At 30.7% G+C, this 21,960-nt stretch overlaps 2 protein-coding genes across 5 annotated transcripts; one reads left to right on the forward strand and one right to left on the reverse strand.

The window, feature by feature from the left end:
* The first annotated feature begins 505 nt into the window (after positions 1 to 505).
* LOC106052782 (Golgi apparatus membrane protein TVP23 homolog B-like) lies at positions 506 to 10,108 on the forward strand. The gene is made up of 7 exons (XM_056021649.1): positions 506 to 674; positions 4,729 to 4,805; positions 6,114 to 6,268; positions 6,547 to 6,626; positions 6,848 to 6,973; positions 7,873 to 8,001; positions 8,352 to 10,108. Exons 1-7 carry the CDS (start codon positions 660 to 662, stop codon positions 8,415 to 8,417), a joined length of 648 nt encoding a protein of 215 aa, XP_055877624.1. The 5' UTR covers positions 506 to 659; the 3' UTR covers positions 8,418 to 10,108.
* A 496-nt stretch (positions 10,109 to 10,604) lies between these two features.
* LOC106052783 (pentatricopeptide repeat-containing protein 1, mitochondrial-like) lies at positions 10,605 to 20,715 on the reverse strand. Of its 4 annotated transcripts, none has more exons than XM_056021648.1 (9): positions 20,676 to 20,715; positions 18,252 to 18,898; positions 17,352 to 17,490; positions 16,325 to 16,465; positions 15,415 to 15,732; positions 14,029 to 14,787; positions 13,220 to 13,336; positions 12,505 to 12,687; positions 10,605 to 12,011 (listed from the first exon to the last, which is right to left on the reverse strand). In XM_056021648.1, the coding sequence occupies exons 2-9, from the start codon at positions 18,806 to 18,808 to the stop codon at positions 11,805 to 11,807; spliced, it is 2,421 nt and encodes an 806-aa protein (XP_055877623.1). In that variant the 5' UTR covers positions 18,809 to 18,898; positions 20,676 to 20,715; the 3' UTR covers positions 10,605 to 11,804. The 4 variants fall into 4 exon arrangements, with proteins under 4 accessions (XP_055877623.1, XP_055877620.1, XP_055877622.1 ...); XM_056021645.1 differs by lacking the exon at positions 20,676 to 20,715 and adding an exon at positions 20,348 to 20,657 and having other exon boundaries at positions 18,252 to 18,809; XM_056021647.1 differs by lacking the exon at positions 20,676 to 20,715 and adding an exon at positions 20,348 to 20,656 and having other exon boundaries at positions 18,252 to 18,859.
* Positions 20,716 to 21,960: the final 1,245 nt, after the last annotated feature.

The following is a 21,960-nucleotide window of genomic DNA, read 5'->3' on the forward strand; positions in this document are numbered from 1 at the left end:
GCTGACAAGATAATCTATGTTATATATAAACAATAATTAGAATTTTAACATTAAATAAGAATATATCTCAATATTTGTTACTTATTATCATAAGTAAAAACAAATTGAAACAAAATTTGACACATTTTTTTTGTATTATCTACATCAAAATAGTATTTAATATTATCTTATTTGGGCATAATATTTGAAAAACATTGAGTTTGTTTTTACTTGATAATAGATATCCTAAAGATAAGAATCATAAGGTGTGTGTGAGAGGGGGGGAGAGTCATAATAAATGACATCTATGTGAATTATTTTAAATTTAAAAAGCATAAAGAAAATCTTTAGATCCTATATAGTTTCTTTTCTAGCAGCATAATCGGTAATAGATCAAGAGTCTATATAGAATATATAGATCTATATTGATATTGCATTAAATAAATTCTTTATTAGATCTATTCGCTTTTAGTTGGAAGCATTATTTTCACCTGTTTCTGTTTTCACTTGAGGTGTTTCTTAAACTTCTCTGCGCAGTTTGGAAGAGTCTTGTCCGGTTGACGTTGCAGTGATCTATGATTTTATCTTAAAGTTAATCTAGACTCTATCTCTATAATAACATTTAATCTATCTAGATATAGACTCTATAGATTAGTACTTTATAATAGATCTACATCACAATGTCTAGCAACACAGTAAGTTAGTTTACTAGAAAAAAATCTGTCAAAATTTTAAATAAATCAGTTTTTACTTCTATTATTATTAAAAAAAACTTTACTATTAGATCTAGTATTACGGCGTACTCATCACCATAATTTCATAATAAAATAATTAATTAATAAATTTAATAATACTAATTAATAGTTAACTTTAAGTTAATTATTAATACATGATGATGATGAATTATTTCATGATTAATGGTAAATCATAAATATTAAAATATATACGACGGAAAACAGATTGAACTCTCAACATTCTACTTTAAGGACCATTTTTTTGACCAATTTCAAAATTACTTTTATTGACATATTATATATCAAATTTATTGCCCAAGAATAGAGGAATTCAAAAAAAATAAAATCAGAAGCAACAGACAATTATTTAACTTGAAAAAATGAGGTCAAACACACTTACCCCTAATAATGAAAAATTCATCACTCACAGAAGATATGTCCCATAATCCATGAATTTCACAAATTCACAATATTATTTATAGAAAAATATATCCCAAAGTAAAGTATATTTATAGAACATTTGAAAAAAATATAAAAACAAGTTTTTTAAGTCATTTATGCAAATTAATTGAGCCACCCCAGACCCCACCCCCTCCGTAAAAAAAATTAGGTTGCAAATTATACTTTATCATTATCCTAAATAACAAAAACATAATCAGTTTAGACATATTATGTATCAATTTTAATGCCCAAGAAGAGAGGAATCCAAAAAAAGTAAATTCATTATCATCAGACAAGTATTTAACATAAAAAAATGAGGTCAAACACACTTACCCCATATAATGAAAAATCCATAATTCACAGAAGATATGTCCAATAATCCATGAATTTCACAAATTCACAATATTATTTGCTTAAAACTATGTCACAAAGTAAAGTATATTTATATAACATTTAAAAAAAAAAAAACCTTAAAAAGTATTTATAATTAATAAATAAGCCCCCTCTTCGGCCCACGCTACCAATAAAAAGTCTTTTTTTTTTCTCTTATCTTCATGTTTTAACATGATACTATTTATATCAATTTTAGATAAAGGTTATAGATATGTATAATTTTAGACTAGAAAAGATCTAATATTAAATGAAATATTATCAAGATTTAGATCTATTCTAGTTCTTGATCACTTTTTAGATCTAGGTCTAGAGTACTCTACTTAGAGTTAGACCTAATAAAGCTTAACTTGCATGGTGCATGATCTATATCTATTGACTATTCTGTTTACTATCTCAAATAATCTCAATCTTTGTATCTGTAGTAACTGTTGCTGAGAAAAGAAATAAAAACAACTTTTATAATTTGGTTAATATGTGTTTGTTGTTATTTTTAACTATGTCACTATGTCTATTGAATCTCTTCTACTCTTGTTTATAATTGACTAGATCTAGATTTTTTCCACTTTAACTTTAAGTAATTTAAGATGTAGATCTAGAGATCAGATCTTATTTAACCCTACTGAGTTTATAAGATCCTATGAATTAGATTTAGATATATAAAATCTTAGATCTAATCTACATTTAGATTCCTAGATCCACACGTGTACATCGCTAATTGACTATCTACTAGTAGTACTAGTTACTAGATCTAGAAATGACTAGATAGTAGATATTTAGATCTCAGATTTTTTTCCATGTTAAAATCTAGTCCTAAGTCCTACTATGAATTATATTTAGACGTAGATATAAGGCTATATAAAGTATATAGATCTAAGACCTAGAGTCTACATTTAGACTTAGACTAGATCACTACGGTCTTGATTCTTGATCCACGTGTGTACATCGCTACTTGACTATCTACTAGAAATGACTATATATAAATATAGATCTAAATCATCTAGTTCTAGATCTAATCTATCCTGATAAGAGAATTTAGATCTAGATCAGTAAATATTTAAATAATTTCACACTTATTAACTCTAATGACTAGATCTAGACTAATCTAATCTCAGAGTCTAAGTCCAGTGACCTAGATCTAGTCCTAGACCTAGAGATCGATCTATGTCTAACTAATCTAAAAGCATTTCGCTAGATTGATTTTAAAATATGGTTAAGATCTAGTCTTTATAGATCTAGATCTGTAGAAACTATTATAGATCTAAAGATAGATTAATTTAGATCTAAAATCTAAGTTCAAAATGTGCCCCCCCCCCCTCGCGCTGAAACATCGCATTGCCGGGCCGATTTTATGACGCATGCAATGTACCAATATTAAAGTAAAATAATTGCCGTAATAGTCGATATTAATTTAAAAATTATAGGTTTTTAGCTTTTACAGACTAAGATCTCAATTCAGAGGTGCGCCTTCAGGTTGACTAAGTCAAAACGTGTGTTTGTTTGTTTTTATCGCGCGCGCCTGGCTAAAGATAGATACCCGTGTTCCCGTCCTTGAAGTTAATTATTGAAGAAAACGACATCCTATTATTAAAGCAGAATAATTAACTAAGCAGTTGATATTATGAACTGAATTATCTGTAATAGATTCTGTCTATAATTACCTTTGCTAGAATTATCGCTTCGAATATTTCTGAGCGAATGACAAAAAAAAAAAGCACTTTGAACGGGAGGTCATGAAGTCAATTCCGGCGACCTCCATTCTGATTGGTGTTAAAAAAAACGAGATTTTATAAATATTTTTTTATTTTAAATAACCAAAAAATAAAAAAAAAAATTAATTATGATGATAGAAATACAAAAATAAGTGTTTTGAAACGAAAATCTGCAAAATGTAATTTATATTTTAAAAAAATGTACACATTGTTTGGCGACATCACAACTTCAAAAATTGCATCGAGGCTATTTTTTTTCAAATTTAAGACAAAAGAAGCATTTTATTTACTTTTTTTTTTCTTTATGGTGTATAACAATCATTTTTAAATACTAAGTATGTATTTTATACATGAGTTATATTTCTAAATATGTTTCTTACCTTTTGAAATGGGATCACATAAATCCAGAAGTAAATGTTGTCTGTCTTTTTGGCAATACTTCATGATATTCACAAATGCAAAAATTCCATATAAAAACGAATTTCAAAAAAATTTTGCTAATGAAGCTTCCAGAAACATAGATCTATCCATCAGTAAAAGCAAATATACCACAGATGGTCTATATTCAGAGATAATGAATATTGAACTCGAAAAATGCATTTTCAATAGAGAATCTGTTTTCCGCCATACAAATTATTTAATTATGAAATATCATATTCATAATATAATATTCATAATAATCATAAATATATACTATAATATAGTAATATAGATCCTAATTCTAATATGACTCTTAGTCTTAGTCTTAACTCTTATACACTACCGACTAGTACCATACCTTTTAAAAAAGGTTAAATGCTAAGGCACCTAATAAGGGGGTTTGATTTTAAAAATGAAAGGTAATTTTAAAGCAAATTACTTCTAAGTCTATTCATCTATTGATCTCAAACTTAAAGCTATAAAAAAAGTTTACAATGTAATAATTAAGATAAAAATCTCTTAATTCCTCATATATATAGCTGAACACTATTGTCACACATGACATAGTCAAAGCATAAATTTTTAATGGTAATCCTTTTAATTTTATTATCAAACACTAAATACTATAGAAGTTGAACAGGTTGTCTGTCAATTCCATTTCTGCCAATTGCATTTGTCAATATCATACTTAATACAGTAAAAGAGTTAATAGGGTGTCCTTTTTTTTTAAAAAGAAAAAAAATCCTTTTCACCTGGTGCTCTTTTTCACCACTAAATAACTGGATACTTAAAAAGAATGAAGAGGAAGCCAAGAGTCAATAAAATCTATTTATTTTGTAACAGCCAGGGAAAAAAAGATGGAGTACAGTTAATTTAAGGGAAGCCCACACTGTTTTATTGTTCCCTTTTAAAAGCCTAAGCTTAAATGGGATGTCCAAGTGAAAATGACTTATCCAATATGGTTATAATTTACTATTTATGTTCTATGTTTACTATCTTTTTTTCAAGCAAGTGTACTCAGCATCTAATAGGCTTTTTTTTATTATTTGCAGGCCTTAATGGAGGAGTCTGATGTTGCCTTAAATTTTGGTGAAGAAGATGATTTGGTTAATAAAGATAAGAAATTGATGTAAGTCTGTTAGTACTTGACACAACATTTATGTCTGGTGTACACTAAATATAACTGCATTTCATTTTTTTTAAGATGCTTATGTCTGTTAATTTCCAGAAAGAAATGTTACAAGCAAGTTACTACTTGAAGCTTCCTAATCCATGTAAATTTTTGTCTAAAAATGTATTAATGCATCTTTGTAGAAACAGTCTTTTAAAATTATATGGCCCTCTACAATTTTCACTCACTTATGGAGAATATTGATAAACCAACCATCTCTTCTCGATTTCCCAGCATATGCTCTTTTAATTTTTGTCTCATTAGCCAACAACAACATTGGACAGATAGAGACAGTTATAAGCAATGAAAAAAGACACAATTTGAAACACCATAAGTTGCAGCTTTGAGCATGATGATGACTTGATGAAAATGGCAATAAAAAAGGATTTTGAATATATTTATAAGCCTGTGCATACTGCAAACTGGCTTTTTCATTAAAATGGTTTGTGTGTATGCGTAATTTTTGTGTATAATGATGCATTAAAGAAGCTGAAAAAACAAAAGTTCATGCTTCAAAAGACCTTAAACTTTTGTTTCACTTATTTTAAGCAAGAGGAAGAGGATGCTTTCATCATATTTTATTACTGCTTTTAGGTTTTGATATCTAAATGTGAAAGTAGAACATCCAGACTCACCAAATAATGACTTTTCGTTCTTAAAGTACTACTGTAACGCCGTGCTAGCAGGTATACCTGATGACAAAATAGCCAAACTGCAACGTATACAGAACAACACAGCACGAATAGTACTTAGAAAAACAAGACTCGATTCTGCTACTACGCTATTGTGCACGCTCCATTGGCTTCCTGTGAAAGCGAGAATCGATTACAAGGTCGCCACACTTTGTCATCAGTGTATATATAACAATGAGATGCTCTTGTGCCTTAGAGAACTGATTACTCCATATGTCCCCCAGAGAGCCCCGCGCAATGGATTCAACACTTTTAGTGGTGCCACCTTTCTCCCTCAAAAGCTACGGTCTGCGTGCTTTTTCAGTTCACAGACCAAAGGTTTGGAACTCACTCCCCATTGATCTCAGACAGACAACATGCTATACCACTTTTAAGAAGAACATTAAGACCTACTTGTTTAAAACTTTTTTAGATTAGTATTTGATTTCTGTTGTCGTGTTTGTGTTTGTAATGTTATTACAGCGCCTTGAGCCTACATTTTGTTTGTTAACAGCGCTTTATAAAAAAAATTATTATTATTAAAATTATTATTATTACTGACACTTTATATCTGGAAAAATTTGCTTCATTTCAGACATCCAGTTGCTGTATTCTTTCATCTGTTCTTCCGTGCATCAGCACTGATTGCTTATCTACTATGTGGGCTGTTTAGTTCTAGTTTCATTACAAACTTTGTTGTGATTATACTTTTATTATGTATGGATTTCTGGACTGTGAAAAATATATCAGGTAGGGAAATGTTGCATGTTATGTTATGTTATTGCTATCTTGAAGTATATATACATTTCATATACCTACTCATGTTAAAAAAATATTATCCATTACAAGAAAACATTTAACTTAACTTTGAAGTACTAAAATATAATATTTAAATTTGCTATATAATGGGGTTATAATGGATGAATAATTCTTTCATTTTATTACATTATTGTTAAGCTATAGAGATTATTTTATACATAACTTAATATTAAAAGAAATCAAACACAATATTTTTTTCATTACTCCAGGTAGATTATTAGTTGGCTTGCGGTGGTGGAATTATGTTGATGAAAATGGTGTTAGCCGATGGATTTATGAATCTCGTAAGGTTAGGGTAAATTTTTTTTTTTCATATACAGAAGGCTTAAACAGTTAACTAGTAAATTTTTTGTCTGCATTGATTGTATTCATTGGTGTTATATTATTTACTTCATTGGTCACAAATAACTTTATTTAATGACGTGTAAATAAATATCAAATATAACTTATTTTATGTGTTATCTTTCTAATTACTTAATAGACACTGTTAATTGAATATTTCTCTTTTAGGGTTCAGGTACCATCAAAATTTCTGCTGCAGAATCCAGAATATTTTGGCTGTCTCTTATTGTATGTCAGGTGCTATGGGCTGTGTTCTTCTTTGCCACCATATTTCAACTCAGCTTAAAGTGGTTTGTAAGTAGTTTGTAGTTTTAGATTGTTGTTAAATTTAATGTTGTTTTTTGTTTTCATCTTACAAATCATAATGACTGAATTTGAATCCATTTTCTTTAAGTTAACAGACTGTGGACATATTTTTAAAAAGGTCATTTTTTTTTAAATTAATTTAAATGAAGTTAAACTTGACATCAAATAAATTGTTATTCTTTTTTTTTTAAGACGTTGATGTAAATTTGCATTACTATGGCTCTCTGGTTGAGGTCAACAGACAAGTTTTAATAGTCATTACAAAAATTAAGAGTGAACTGTTTGTCTTGTAAATAGTTTGTACACATTTTTTCTCCCACTCCCAGTTGTGGATCAAATTGAAATTTTGCACAATTATTTCTTGTACCAGACAAAATAAGAATTAATATAAAAAAATAACCAATTAGTTAATTAACTATTGATAATTAATTATTTTGTTTGGTATTAAAAAAGGGAAACAAAATCTTACTTGACAGACTCAAGCCTCCTTGAGGAAGCTTGAGTCCTGAAAAAGCGATCATGGTAGCATTCACCCAGATACCCCTTTCTTTCTCCCCCCCACTCCTTTCCCTACTGGTCCAGACAAGTGATAGGATCATAGCGCATTGAGAAAGCTAAATCATGAAATTGTGCTAAACAAAAACAAATGGTAAAAATATTGTTAGTCCAGATCTATTACAAATTTAATCTCATGACTAATCCAAACTAATTGTTGTTGTTTTTTTTTAAAGTATTTTTTTTTTTTTTTATTGGCATTGATTTGAGGCAATAAGAACAAAAACATTTTCAAAGAGTTGTTGATGTGCCTCAAAACATTTATCATCATAACTTTGATTAGTGTATAACACATTACTGACTTGTTATGTTCTGGTTTCATTTGAAAACAGATGGTGGTAGTTGTGGGTTTTTTGATGAATGGAGCTAATCTATATGGTTACATACGCTGCAGAGTTGGTGCCAAGAAAAACTTATCTTCAGTAGCAACCAATATATTATCTACAAAGCTTTTTACTTCTGTAAGTAGCTTTTAAAGTTTATGTATTAAAAAATAATAATTAAAAAAAAAGACTCGTGGGTTGTCAAATATGTTTCTGTCACATATCAATTAACTCCCTCTTGTCCAGGGGAGCTCAGCAAGTTTCAGCAATTAAACACCAGTTACTTTTCCAATCAATGTTGGTTTCTGTTAGAACCTATATGTATGTGCTTGATATGATAAGAAGTTAATTCATCTATTTATCCAATTTAGACATATAGTTAACATTACTTTTAGTTTCACAAAAATTACAATAATCAATGACACATAGAAGCATTCATTGTCAAACTTAGAAAAAAAGAACAACTAAATATTATGCCATATTTTTAGATGTTGTCATCAGCTGCCTCTAAAGCGACATCTGGTGCAGGACCAAGTGGAGCAACAAAAGAATGAGAGAAAACACAAAATACAGAACTAGTGCTCATCTGACTGGATCTAGAAAGTATACACAAAACAAGTTGCTGGCGGCTGATACATTTGCTTTTGCAGACTCAGCGCCCTTGTCTTATTATCAGTGCAATATCGGGATGGCTATACTGCCCATTAATTCTTCCAAGGCTGAATTAAGTTCACAGAATATGATTTAGCCCACTGTTTGAGGTTGTTGATGAGGGAATTTTGTGTATTATATTGACTTAATAGTTATTTATGGACTGTATTATAATTAGTTTGACCACATGGTCAATAGTGCTGAGTTGTCATTTAAACAAGTTTCTAATTAAACAATTTTTCAAATTTAATTTTAATTTGCTGAGTACATTTTGTTTAAAAAAAGATAAAATGGAGGGGTTGGTTAACTTTATTGTGTGGAGGGGTATTTTATTTTGATGGCTATTATTGATAAGATGTTTTTTCATAATTTTTTTTTTTTTTACTAATAAACATTTTTTAACAGACCAAATTGGTAATTATTTATAAAAGTGTTGTTAAAACTTTAGAACGACAACTATTTAAACTTAATGTCTGTGACAAATGCTCACATTTTAACTTTTTTTTTAGGTTCTGCTTCAAAAAATAATCACCTGTATTAATATTTACCATAGCCTTACTTGTGTAGGTCTGATATATTTGTACAGTATTTGTTTATGGGGAGAGCCAACTTTCCAAAAGTATACCACACTTGACCCCAGCTATGGGAAAAACAAAATGGCTTTTTAATAATTCAATGGCAGAATGGGAAAAGTGTGTGGGAAACTAAAAACTATTTATGCTTGAAATAAAAGGTTTGCATAATACAAATTAATTGCTTTTTAGTGTAAAGGGTATGAGTGATTACTGAAGCAGCCAATGTTGCCTTGTGATTCTTTCAGTGCAATTTTCTCAGTTAAATGACTGGAGTGAAGACCAAGTTTAAATGAATACAAAATTTTGACTCACATATTGAGGAAAGAAAAGTTTTCATATGGTAATAATTAGGTTCCTTGTGCTTTCTTGATATTCCTCTATATCAGGCTATCCTCAAAAAAAAAAAAAAACATGCCCAGGAGGCACTGGTTAGGGACACCTTTGCACCCAATTACACCCCAAGACTTTTCTGTCCCATAAGGGCACCAGGGATCAATCAAACTACTTGTTTTTTAAGTGGAAAAAAATAAGTTGGAAGTGTAACCTGCCCCCCCCCCCCCTTCTCATTCAGGAAATAAAGAACAGCAGTTGTTTGTTTTTTTTGTTTCTGAATTTGAGTGAAAGTGAGCTGTTACTTTTCACTATTGAACAAAACATTTAACATTCAATGTGATTGCTTTAGGCAATGAATTTAGTGTTCTAGACTGTATTGGAGTGTGTGCATTGAAGGATTGGTTTTGAAAGGTTCAAATGAAATTTTTTATTTTCTGTGGAAATTGTTGTCCATTTAACATTGAAATCCAAATCATTTTATCATGTAATAATTTTGTAGTTCTTGAAAACTGAATTTATGTTTCACTTAATAAAACAATAAGTAAAAAAAGTAAAACTATAGATACCATACACATTGTCTGTTACATTCCTCTTGTATTTTTTTAAAAACTCAATTCTTTGTTTACATGGCAATCATTTTTGTCTTTGTAAATTTCCAACAAATGTATTAAATTATATTAACAATGCTAGTGTCTTCAGTTCATGCTTTTCTGATACTAAATTGCATCTGCAAACATTCAGTACATAATTATACTAAAAGCAAAGCCACGAGTCAATAGTCTGTTTCAATTCAAATTCATTTTCAAGTACTAAGATCTTAGTGGACAGGGGATTCATTCAATAATTTCAATTACAGGTAATAACTAAAAACATCAACTTGCAAGTACTTTGTGTATCAGTACACAATAGAAAATCTATTCATTTTAATTACTGAACTAAAATTTGACTAGAATATCTGGCTTTAAGACATTGTCAAAACTAGCTTCTTTTACTATTAAAGTAGAATTGGGAACTGAAAGTTTTATTTTAAAATGCAGTCAAATAAGTTATTATGTGTCTATATAAGCCTATAAACAGCTAATGTATTCAAGAAACTTTAAGAATATTTTTTTTAACTTGTTAGTAACATAAGAATGAAATCATTACTCTAGACATTTCCAAATATGTAAATGTAAACAAAAATGCAATGAAAAATCATAAATTTATTCACTTAAAATCTTTCCTGGAAGCTGTCTTTCGGTTTTATGATAGCATATTGTCTGCACCTTCCATAGAGAAGACTGCTTGTGTATATATTACAACTATATAATATACTCAACAATATCATAAAAATGAAACATAAAAAACATCCAACTAAAATTTTATGGCCATATCACAAAGTCCTCAGAGCTCGCAAAGACTTTCCTTCAGGTAACAGTACCAGGGAAAAAGAAGAGGCAGACAAAAAAAATGGGAAGAAAACATAAAACAATGGATGAGCCTGCCATTAAAAGAGATTTATATAAAGGCAAAAGATAGAGGAATGGAAAAAAGATGGTTAACAGATCATGTGTGGTGCCCCAATGGTTCAACAGACTAAGAGATAGGTGAAGGTGAACACAGTGTAGAAATGAACTTAATCTTCTTAACAAAATTTAAAAATCAAAAGATTGAGAAATTGTAATAGAAATTAAATTTTGAGGAAATCATGAGAAGACAACTCTGGATTCAAAGAAATGTTTAATATTTATCTTCAGATAATTCTTCCTAAATGAACATTGATAATACTGTTACCTAAGCCTGATAAAATGTCTCCCTCCCCTCCAAAAATTGTTTATGTAAAAAAAACCTAGAGTGTAATAATCAACTTTTTCTCATAATTTCTCAGTACATTCTTTGTAAGCTTTTTAGCTTTTTCTGAGACGTTTTGGTTTCTCTAAGTGTGAGTGTCTCTCCCTCAATATATTTTATATGTCTTGTGAACATTTGAAGAAATTCAAGTTCATGTGGAGCTCTCCAATGAATTTGAATGTACAGAAGCCAAAATAACAAAGTAGAGAACAAACCTGTTGGCTATGCGCAAAATATAGGAAGAAATTATTACACCTGGAGGTTATAAAGGAAGATGAAGATGCCCAATAAACATTAGATCATTAATTTTCTATCGCATTGAGAACAAAAATCAAAATATTTTCACTAATAACAGATCACTTCCTGAAAATAACAATAACATAACATGCCTCACTTTTCTTTCACATGAACACAGAAGATAAACATTTTTTTTATGCCTGACTTCACATTCCGTACAGTATTCCTCTAAAACTATCTTACAGAGAATGAGGGAAAAAAAATGTTTGACATAAAACTCTTTCACTCCCTTTCCCTTACATTTGTAAATGATAATTAAACCTTCAAACTTTCTGGCAATTTCTTGAGCTCAGAAGCGTCACTTGACTCTGTGTCTTTAGTTTGTTCGTAAGCTTTCCAAGGATGTTTTGGTGTTGGAAGTTCTGTTCTCTGAAGCCATTGTTTATAAAATCTCAAAAACTTTTGAAAATTTTTTTGGAATTGTGGAGAAAGTACAAAATTGTTGTCATCTTTATTTTTCTCCTGAACAAACAAAAAAAAAAAAATAAATAAATTCTGAAATGTTTACAAGTTGGCATAACAAAAATATCATCATATTAAGTAACATATAACTGGCCATAAGGATGTAATACAGCTTATTGACACCATCTGTATTTTTAAAGGTTTCAAGAGGAGCCTAGAATTTAAATATTGGTTAATATGGTATATGGTCGTAGAATCTTCTAAATTGAGCTTGGGAACCTATAAAAGGGGAGACAAGCTTATATTGGGGATTCAATAAGTTTCATGCTTCATTCTATTCATGTGAATCTATTGTGGAAACTAAGTTATATCATGTGTTTACAGTGTTTGTTTTAATCTTTTTATGAACACTACTTAAACTTTTATCCTTTAGGAATCCAAACTCACCATTAAGCAATTTTGTTGTTGTGACATACTCTAAAAACATGCCAGATTTACTGGAAGAATTAAAATGCATGAAAACTGCAGCTTGCTGGAAACTACAAAAACTTACTGCTTCAATGATGAGTTTCTTTGTTTTGGCTATGATGCTCTCTGTGATGAAAATAGTTTCTTTGGTAGGCTTCAAACAAAGCTCCTCTAATTTCATCAACATACTCAGCTTGTAGTTATAGTTTAGATGGGAGCAAGCAATGAGATGGCCCATAATCTCAGCTGTTGGCTCTAAGTTAGCAGCCTAGAGATGAGAAACAAACAATAGATACACAACTTAGATCTGTTAAAAAAAAATCAAGACCAAAATAAACTGAAGAATCAGGGGCAAAAGTTATATATGCAAAATTAAGGAGTTCAACAGAAATACACATAATAACAATATTATTAATAGGCTAAATCTAAAAGCACTTCATATTTATGAGGAAAGAAATTGAGAATTTGTGAATTAAATATCATTTCTCTAAGTTTCTTATATTTAATATGTATATATTGTTAAAAAATTAGATATTTTTAAATCCGGAGGCATCAAGGCCTAGGGTGTCTGCACTGTCACAAGCCTTCCAAACTATAGGTGTTACGTTTGAATCCCAGTGAAGGCTGCTATTTAAAATTTTAAGACCTACCTTAACAATTACCTAACATTTGTTGGGGAAAGTAATTGCTGCCACTAGTTTTACTTCCTACAGGACAAACTCTTTAATTGTTGGTCATCAAAACAGGTTAATTTTATATAATATGTCCAATTGACAGAAATCAATATTTTGATAACAAACCTTCATGGTGTCCAAAAATTCTTGAGCATCTTTATTCGTCCGACACGTCAGAGCCAGGGCAGCATAAGTCCTCATATTTGGGCTTAGTCTTAATTTTGAAACAATGGGAAGTAGGTCCTATATCCAAAAGCATAAGAAGACAAACACAAGCATTGAATATGATTGAATACATTGCTAGAATATCCTTAAGATAAAATGTATTCATTATTGAATAAATTGTTAGAACATCACTAAATAAATATAACACATGTCATTATGATTTTTGCCCTTGACAAAATCATTTTAATCATAGCTTTATAATAACTAGCTCTAAATACTCCTCAACTATTTGGTCTTGAGAATAGCACTGCAGTTGGCAGAACATATTCGATATGCATTTGATCACTGGGTGAAATGATAAATAGGCGATTAAAAAAGGTTTAGGAAAGGTGGCCACAGGACTTGTTCACCAGCTTTTCAAAGCAACAATTAATTTTAATTGATTCCTTAAGCTAATTTTTTAATAAAAATATATGGGTATACCATGAGCAAAGTGAAAAAAAAATATATCCCATCAACAGAATATCAATTGCAAGTCAATGAAAGAAACATGTCAACTGTGATGAATAAAAAATTAATTTAAATGTTATATATAAACATTTTGAATTGCAAAAATAAATAACTACTAAAAAAAATAATTTATCTGAACAAATCAAACTTACTTTCAATCAGAAGAAATGACAATGTAGATATTTTTTTTTCATAAGATTTCAATTTGTTTAGTGACCTGCTAATTTATAAATAAATACAAGACAGATGTCTCAGCTCACCTTGACAGTGTCCCATTCATGCCTCTTATTGCGTCTCATCATGATATCATTCATGAAATCAATGTCAGGCACCAGGCCATAGCCCTCCATATGAGCCAACAGCTGAAATTCACTCTGTTGGTTGTTGGGGGTGCAAGATAACAGTAATGTGTAGGTCTGGATAGAAGGTGGCACTCCAGTCTCAGACATGTGCTTCAAAACACTGCCAGCTCCTCCCAGAGCAGCAAGCCTCCCTTCTGGATGTTTCAACTGACTTAGGGAGACCTTATCTTGAGGAATAACTTGTAAACTGTTGATACTCTTCTTATCAGTCAATATGTCTAAATATGAAGACTTTGAAAAGTCTGTGTTTATGCCCTGTTCCTTTTTTGTTTCATTTACTGCATGAAGTGTTAGAGTTTTTTTATACAATTTTTCAGAGCTGACCTTGTCTGTATTTGCATACAAACTTTTAATCTTGGGATTAGTTGAACTGAGTGATTCACTTTCACTTTTGAATTCTTTCCTGCTTATTCTGTTTTTTTTAATAGATTCACCAATCACAACTAACTGACAGTTCTCTTCTGCCTTATCAGTTCTCTTCTCTAGACCATCTCCAAGGAGGACAGTGTTGTCAATATCAGCATTTGGAGACTCAAGCCCTAAATACACAGCAAATTCCTTAAGGTCTCCAATACCACAATCTCTAACACACCGGACCAGCAAATTGTAAGTCTGAGTGTTAGGCACTACTCTATAATCTCTCATCTTTTGCCAAACCTTAAAAGAAAAACCAGAAATATGTCATCTGAAGTGTAGTTTTTAAAGATAACAGAAATGTATAAGAGAAAATAAAATAATAATGTTGATACAAGAAACTATTTAAAAAAAACACAGAATAACTTGCACCATAAGGAAAATGAATGTAAATAATTTCCTCAACAGTTAATAATATCTTTCTTATTTTTGTTTTATAGGTTTGGATATTCCTTCAGAAATAAAATAATTATGTCTGCCCAAACCTCCTGCAGCAAGCTGGGTTCTAACCAAGGACCACAGTGAAGACAGTCCAAAGTGCATACCTCAAAAGCAGGTAGCCATCAGTTATAATTAAAACAGCAAAACAGTCAACATTGTTCCATTTATTCTGGCTGACAACCAGAAGTTATCTTAATTTTTTTTTGTTATTTATTTACTTAAGAAATCTAAAGCATGTCAATAATAATGTAGTTTTTTTTTGGCTCTGTCAACACATTAGGAATTTTTAAAATTAATATATAAAATATTATTATCATTTTTTTTGCCTTTGTTAATTTTAAATTTTTACTTGAAAAAGAAAATCAAACAAGAAAATGATCAAGCATGTAAATGTTGGATATTTGCTAGAAGATGGGTTAAAATATTTACCTGCAATGCCCTGTAAAAACCTTTTGACTTATCCGATATGCTGGCAATAAGAAGATGATTGAAACATTCTGCATCTAGCTCTAACCATTTGCTGGCTTTATCCATAAGTCTGAAAGCCATTGTGAAATCACCACACAACGAGAAAGCCTTCATGGCTGCCTTTATGGTGAAAATATTAGGCGTTATTCCTCGATCCTGGAGGCTCCACAGCAAGTCTTGTGCTTTTCTCAGGGCCTCTGCAGGGAAGGGTGAGTTGGCGCAAGCATTGAACAGACTTGTATAAATGTGATCTTCAGGGTCAAGGCCTAAATGCTTCATCTGCAGATGTGAAGAACAATTATTTTTTTTAACTTAACAGATTAACAGATGCCACGAGTTCTATCTTCTAACTACTTAGAAGAAAAAACATTTTTTAAAAAAATATGAGTAATAGGGAGAAAAAAATGCACATCCTGACACCTGGACCTTCTGAAATAAGTGTAGAAATGAAGCCCTTAATACTACATAAAACCCACAGTCAATGCTGTTAACAATCCTTACTACTAAAAAAAAGATACAGCTATTTATTTTAATTTTTTAAATTATCATTTTCACATGCTGTTAATCTCATAGCAAACTGAAAATTATTTTGTTTTACAAAGCATTATGATAAAAATAAAATAAGCACAAAACCCCACACCATTTTAAAAATTATCATCAAAGAACAAAATTTTCCTTCAGCATAACCACCAATCACTTCTTGCTCTCAACTATCTCAGCTTTTCATTAGATCTGAATGGATTGGAAAACCCTAAGTTGAGCAAATTTACCAAGATTTCCATGGATGACTAATATTTTAAAAAGTAATACAACATAAAGAAAATCCTGCCCCTCTATGACAATATTAATAAATGTTTTAATGATGCCTTACTTTTGTGTAGAGCTCAAATGCTTTCTTTGTGTAACCAACTCTTCCCAGAATTCCAATCAATGTAATGAAAGTTCTTTTACTGGGCATGACTCTGTCTCTCAGCATCATAGTGTCCTCAAATACTGCAATGGCTTCTTTTATCTGAAATTTGTTAAGTCATTGATTCTTTTTGAATGTATTATTATTATTATAGCTTTTATATAGCGCTACTTTCATGCTTATAGCATGCTCAGAGCGCTTCGGTCCAATCTCATTTGTGGACCGGTGGGGGGGAGGGGATATCTAGGAGTTGGTTTTCTGTGCTGCCTTTAGGCGCTCAGTAAACACAACTCTGCCCGAGTCGGGTGTCGAACCTCGAGCCCCCTTCTAGGTAGCCAAGACAAACCAAGTTCAAGTGCACTTAGCCTCTCGACCACGCTTCCCACACTAGAGCTAGTGTGTAAATATACACTTGGAATAATTTTATTTACAAACTATCACCAAAATATAACAATGCTGAGTTGTTGAAATTGATTATCCAACTTGAGAATGCAGAGGAAGATGAATTAAGACTGACCATTCAAGATAAAGGAAGATGAATTAAGACTGACCATTCAAGATAAATGTGAATAACTTGAGGAAGGGAGATAGACCATCATGTCCATGAAATTCTAAATGCAGGTACCCTACTAGTTTATTTATACATTTGTTTGAATAACAGCTAACTTATAAACCATTTTGAAAATTTGAAATAAATACTCTATGCCAAATGTTTAACAACTATACCAAAAAGATAACAGCTAACATTAGGAAAATCTTTTTCCAAGTGGTAAACTATCCACTGTAGATTAGGTAAATAAATTCTGCACAGCTAAAGAAAGCCTGATGAAAAAAAAAAAAAAGAAAAAAAAAAAAAGAAAACAAACAGTGCCTCTCTTAAAAAAAAAAAAGGCCAAGACTGATAATTATCTTGAAGAGGATCTTGTTAATATTTCTAACAATATTATTTTAAAAAATATATATATATATATATAGCAAAGACTTTCACCTTGCCCTCTCGTCCAAATTTTGCAATTTGCATGTTATAAAAAAAAGAAGTTTTCCCTATTCTTCCTTCTCTGGTTAAAGGAATGTCCAGCCTGCGATCTCTAGGCTCATCTTTATCTTCTGGAAGAGCTTCATCTATTCTAAAATACAAGTGAAAAAATAAGTCAAAATCATTAAGCACAACAAAAGCAGTAGATTGTTTGTATTATATTCACGTAGCCTAGTAAAGATATTGCATTAAGTTTACTTTTAGATTGTATTTCTGCAGCGCAAGGTTATATGTTGTTGACGAGGAATGACAAGTTTATTTAAAACGATGATGGCTTTTCCATAAGCTCTAAAAATAGTTTGGGTGTTACTAGAAAAGGGGAAAAAGGTAGTATTTAAAGGACGGATATATTCAGTTGAGGAAGATAGAGTAAAAGAGTTTAAAATGAATTGTATTGTACATTTATGTAGTGAGTATATTATTAAAGTGATTCCTAGTTCAAGAATTAAAGCTTTAAAAAGAAGATTTCAGTTTTGAGTTTATACTTTAAAGTAGTAGCATCTCCAGGATCATGATACTGTTGGAGAAGCCTGAAATTGTTGAATAGAGAGAACTGTACAAATTTAGAAAATCAGAAACACATTGTCTAATCAACACAATTACATCATGACATCAAGACATCGTTGTCATCTGGCACTCAAACAGTATATCATCACAATTATTTAATTGTAGTTTTTTAAATTAATAATGTACTTTACTCTCTTGTTTGAATGTTGTACTCCCATTTAGTATCAGACTCAACAACCATTTTTCAGATTTTAGCATTACGATTACCCACACTACATTTAAAACAAACACATACACATTTCCATCAAACCAATAAAGATAAAAAAAATTTAAGAGTTATCCTACCTTTCATTAGGGTTCCTCTTATCAGTTTCAGTGTTTCCAATTATCTTTTGTGCCAATAAACCAAACTGTTCCTCTGAAGCAACATCTTTAGTCTTCTTTTTTACTTTGTGAGAGAATTTTTCAGACACTCTGCTTTCACTATTCTCCAGGTCCTCATCACTAGAGGCAATGCTTTGAGTGTGTTTCAAGAATTTCTTCTCAAAATATTTGGATTTTTCACGAAGACTCTTTTTACTCTCTGCAAATTCTAAGCTTTTATAGTCTTTTGACAAGTTTTCTCTGTCTCTGTGTTTATTTGCACTTCTTATTTCTTTACCTAATTCCCCTGATTGGAGGAATGATTCCTCCAGTTCTTCTATATGGCCCTCTTCATCTTTTTTAAGGTCATTGTTTTTGATTGGTGAGGCAGATGAATGATTGACAAAATTTCTTTGGCAAAGCAAGCAAATGTTGTGCGTTGTTGGGCATGACCTAGATATGTCTGATTTGGTGAGTGTCTTAGATGTTTTTTGAATATATCTCACGGCTTGACGCAGACAAAACACATATTTTGACATTCTGAACAAATATTTTTCACAATGAAATAATTGAATCCTCCAAAAAACGTGCTACAATCCACAAAAAAAACAAAAAAAAACTTGCAGAATCTTTTTGCAGAGAATAAATGAAAGAAAAAAGAAATTAAAAATTCAGTTTAACTGCATATTAAAAAATAAAAAAAATTTATAGAAAAAATGGACTAGATAGAGGCCTTATCTGTAACAGACATAATAAATACAATAAATTGAATATATTCAAATTATTTTCAAGCTACATCTAACAAAAATCTTACTAAGACCCATCTAATGAATGACAAGGATCTGAGTGACTCGGCAGCCTGGTCGTGCGGTTTGCACGCTGGACTGTCGTACAGATTTATCGATGGTCCCGGGTTCAAACCCTGCCCGCTCCCATCCCCCGTCGTCCTGCGGGAGGTTTGGACTAGGAAGTAATTATCTTCAACTCTGAAGGAACATCCGAAACATGTAAAACATTTTACAAAAAAAGAAGTTGATAAAAATTAATAAAATCAAGGTAAAAAAAATTGAATAATTATCTAGATTTGTTTTTACTTGACAATTAGTATTTCAAATTTAGATCTAGATTCTAGGTCAATCTAGGATCTATATAATATAAATCTAGATCTGTACTAGATCTAGAATATAGATCAGATGCTTAGATTTGATCTTGATGCTATATAACTATAAGTATAATCTACTATAGTCTATAGGACACTATATTTAACGATATTATATTATACTATATATAAAGTCTAATATTAAATATACTAAGTAACTAACTTAGTAACTATCTATAATCTATATTATAGTGTGTGTATAGTATATATATAGATTAAAATATTCATATCATATACTTCATATAGATCTACTACATGATTATTTATCATATAATATAGATTATAGATTTTATAGATCTAGATTCTAGGCTACTTTCTAATTCCAGTATTTTTAGGACAAGGCCTCACTAGGCCGTCTTGTAATAAATAATATCAATGAGTATCAATCATAGGGCTCTAGCTGTCTAGTGACTAGTTAGTCTAGCTAGTTTAACTTGAAGTTACTGAGTTACAGTACACTAGTTTACAGTGAGTAAGCTAGCCTGGCCTAGCCCTAGGCCAGGGTATTACTAGAGTAACTAGACTATACTATAGTAATAGCCTATAGACTAGACACTATAATGACTATATACTAATAGTAATATAGTATATAGTCACTATAGTGCTATACTATTACAGATTACAGTAAGTTGAGTAACTATATATAATAAAATATTGTACTATAATAGTAGATATATAATATATTAAAATATAGACAATATTGAATATATAATATTATAATTATTATAATTTATATAGATAGTTTATATTTTATATTTAATATTACCAGCAGAGAATAATAAAATAATTCAATGATCAATGATCTAATCTATTATCTAGTCAATCTAGAATAATCTAGATCTATTTAGTCTTAGTCTATTAATATATTATATATTAGTTTACGTAACTAGATACGCAGAGATTTAACCATTTAATTTACCTGGATATTCTAGATCTTGATCTATAAAATATGTCCAAGTTGTCCAACTCAAAAGCACGTTCTTCAACAACTCGACTAAAATCACTAAGACTAAGACTTATTATAGACATAGAACCTTGAAAACTGAAAGTGAAAACGGAAACGCTAGAGAGCTCGCTTATTGAAAATCTACGCATAAAACCGAAAATTAACGGAAAAAAGGATCTGAGTGACTTTGTTCCTTCAAAAAAGAAGAAGTTGATTAATTAATATCAAGGTAATAAAAAATTGAATAATTGTCTAGATTTGTTTTTACTTGACTTAACATCTAATCTTACAAATTACTAACGTTACTGGATGAGTTCACGGGTCAGCCATCTTTGTTATTGTTTTGACTTAAATCTAGGGTTTTCTCTCAGATTTGGGTTTTTGTTTTCTTTTTATTTTAGATCTAGTAGCCCAAAAAATATTCTAGATCTAGATTATTCTAGTTATACCTTATAACGCTTATAGTCCTAAATCTATTATTTAGACTCAAAATCTAGCTGCTAGAACTAATTAATATAATATTGATATGACAAGGTAATTAAAGGTCAATTAATTTATGGTAATAAACTGTGCTGATATTTATTCAGTGGCGTAGCTAGGGTATTTGATGCCTGGTGCGGCCGGTCCTCATGATGCCCCACCCCAACAAAAAGTCCTTTTTTTTCCCTTCAAAATAAATGTGTATTTAATGTTAAAGTGCTGCTATTTTGGAAAAAAAATCTATTTTACAAAAAAGATACTACAAATAAATCAGTGCTTTCTTACTAGCAGTTTATCAATAATTTTCATATCGCATCATGATATTGCTAAAATTTGATGATAGTTTCTAGAAGAATGTGGTCCAATAAAAAAAAATCAACCCGTAGATCTTATATGTGTGTTTCTACAGAAACTTCTTGCTTTTGCCTGTTTTTTTTTTTTTTTTTCATGCAGCCAATATTGCACTAATTTAGGACTTTTAATCCAGCCTTGACGTGTCAGATGTAGGTTACTGTCCAATAAAAATGAAATTTTTAAAAATTGTTTCACTTGCTGTAGTATTTGATTTTGTAATCGTCCAAAATTACAATAAACTTGTTTTGTATTTGTAGGGACATTTACGCATTCAGTGTGGAACTAAGCTTGGTTTGAAGCACATGTTATGTCAGGAGTGGTTTGTTCTTGGATAATGGTTTCATCAGATCCAAGAAATTGCTTTCATTTTTGACCCTCCACTACTTCTTTAACTTAGCCATCTCCACAGAGTGCCAGATTTTGCTTTGAGAGAAAACAAATTTCTTCTTCTTCTTCATCGTTCTCATTGTTATGTTGGAGTGTTCATATGACTATACCAATACATGAGATGAACTGCGCAGTGGTTTCCAAATCAGGGAGCTCTCCATATAGTTTTCTTTCTATTAGGGTGATTTGGGGCCAATGACTTATACGGGCCTCTTGGTAAAGAGAGCAGTTTTGGAGGACGTGGTCAGCATTTTCTGGTGATACTCCACATGGGCAGATTTCACTGGTTCCAATTTGAGCTTCCGGTACATGTGTTGTCGCATTCTGTTGTGTCCAATCCTGAGTGGAAAGATTAGACATTGGTC

The sequence above is a fragment of the Biomphalaria glabrata genome, chromosome 2 (genome assembly GCF_947242115.1).
Source record: "Biomphalaria glabrata chromosome 2, xgBioGlab47.1, whole genome shotgun sequence".
NCBI lineage: Eukaryota > Metazoa > Mollusca > Gastropoda > Planorbidae > Biomphalaria > Biomphalaria glabrata.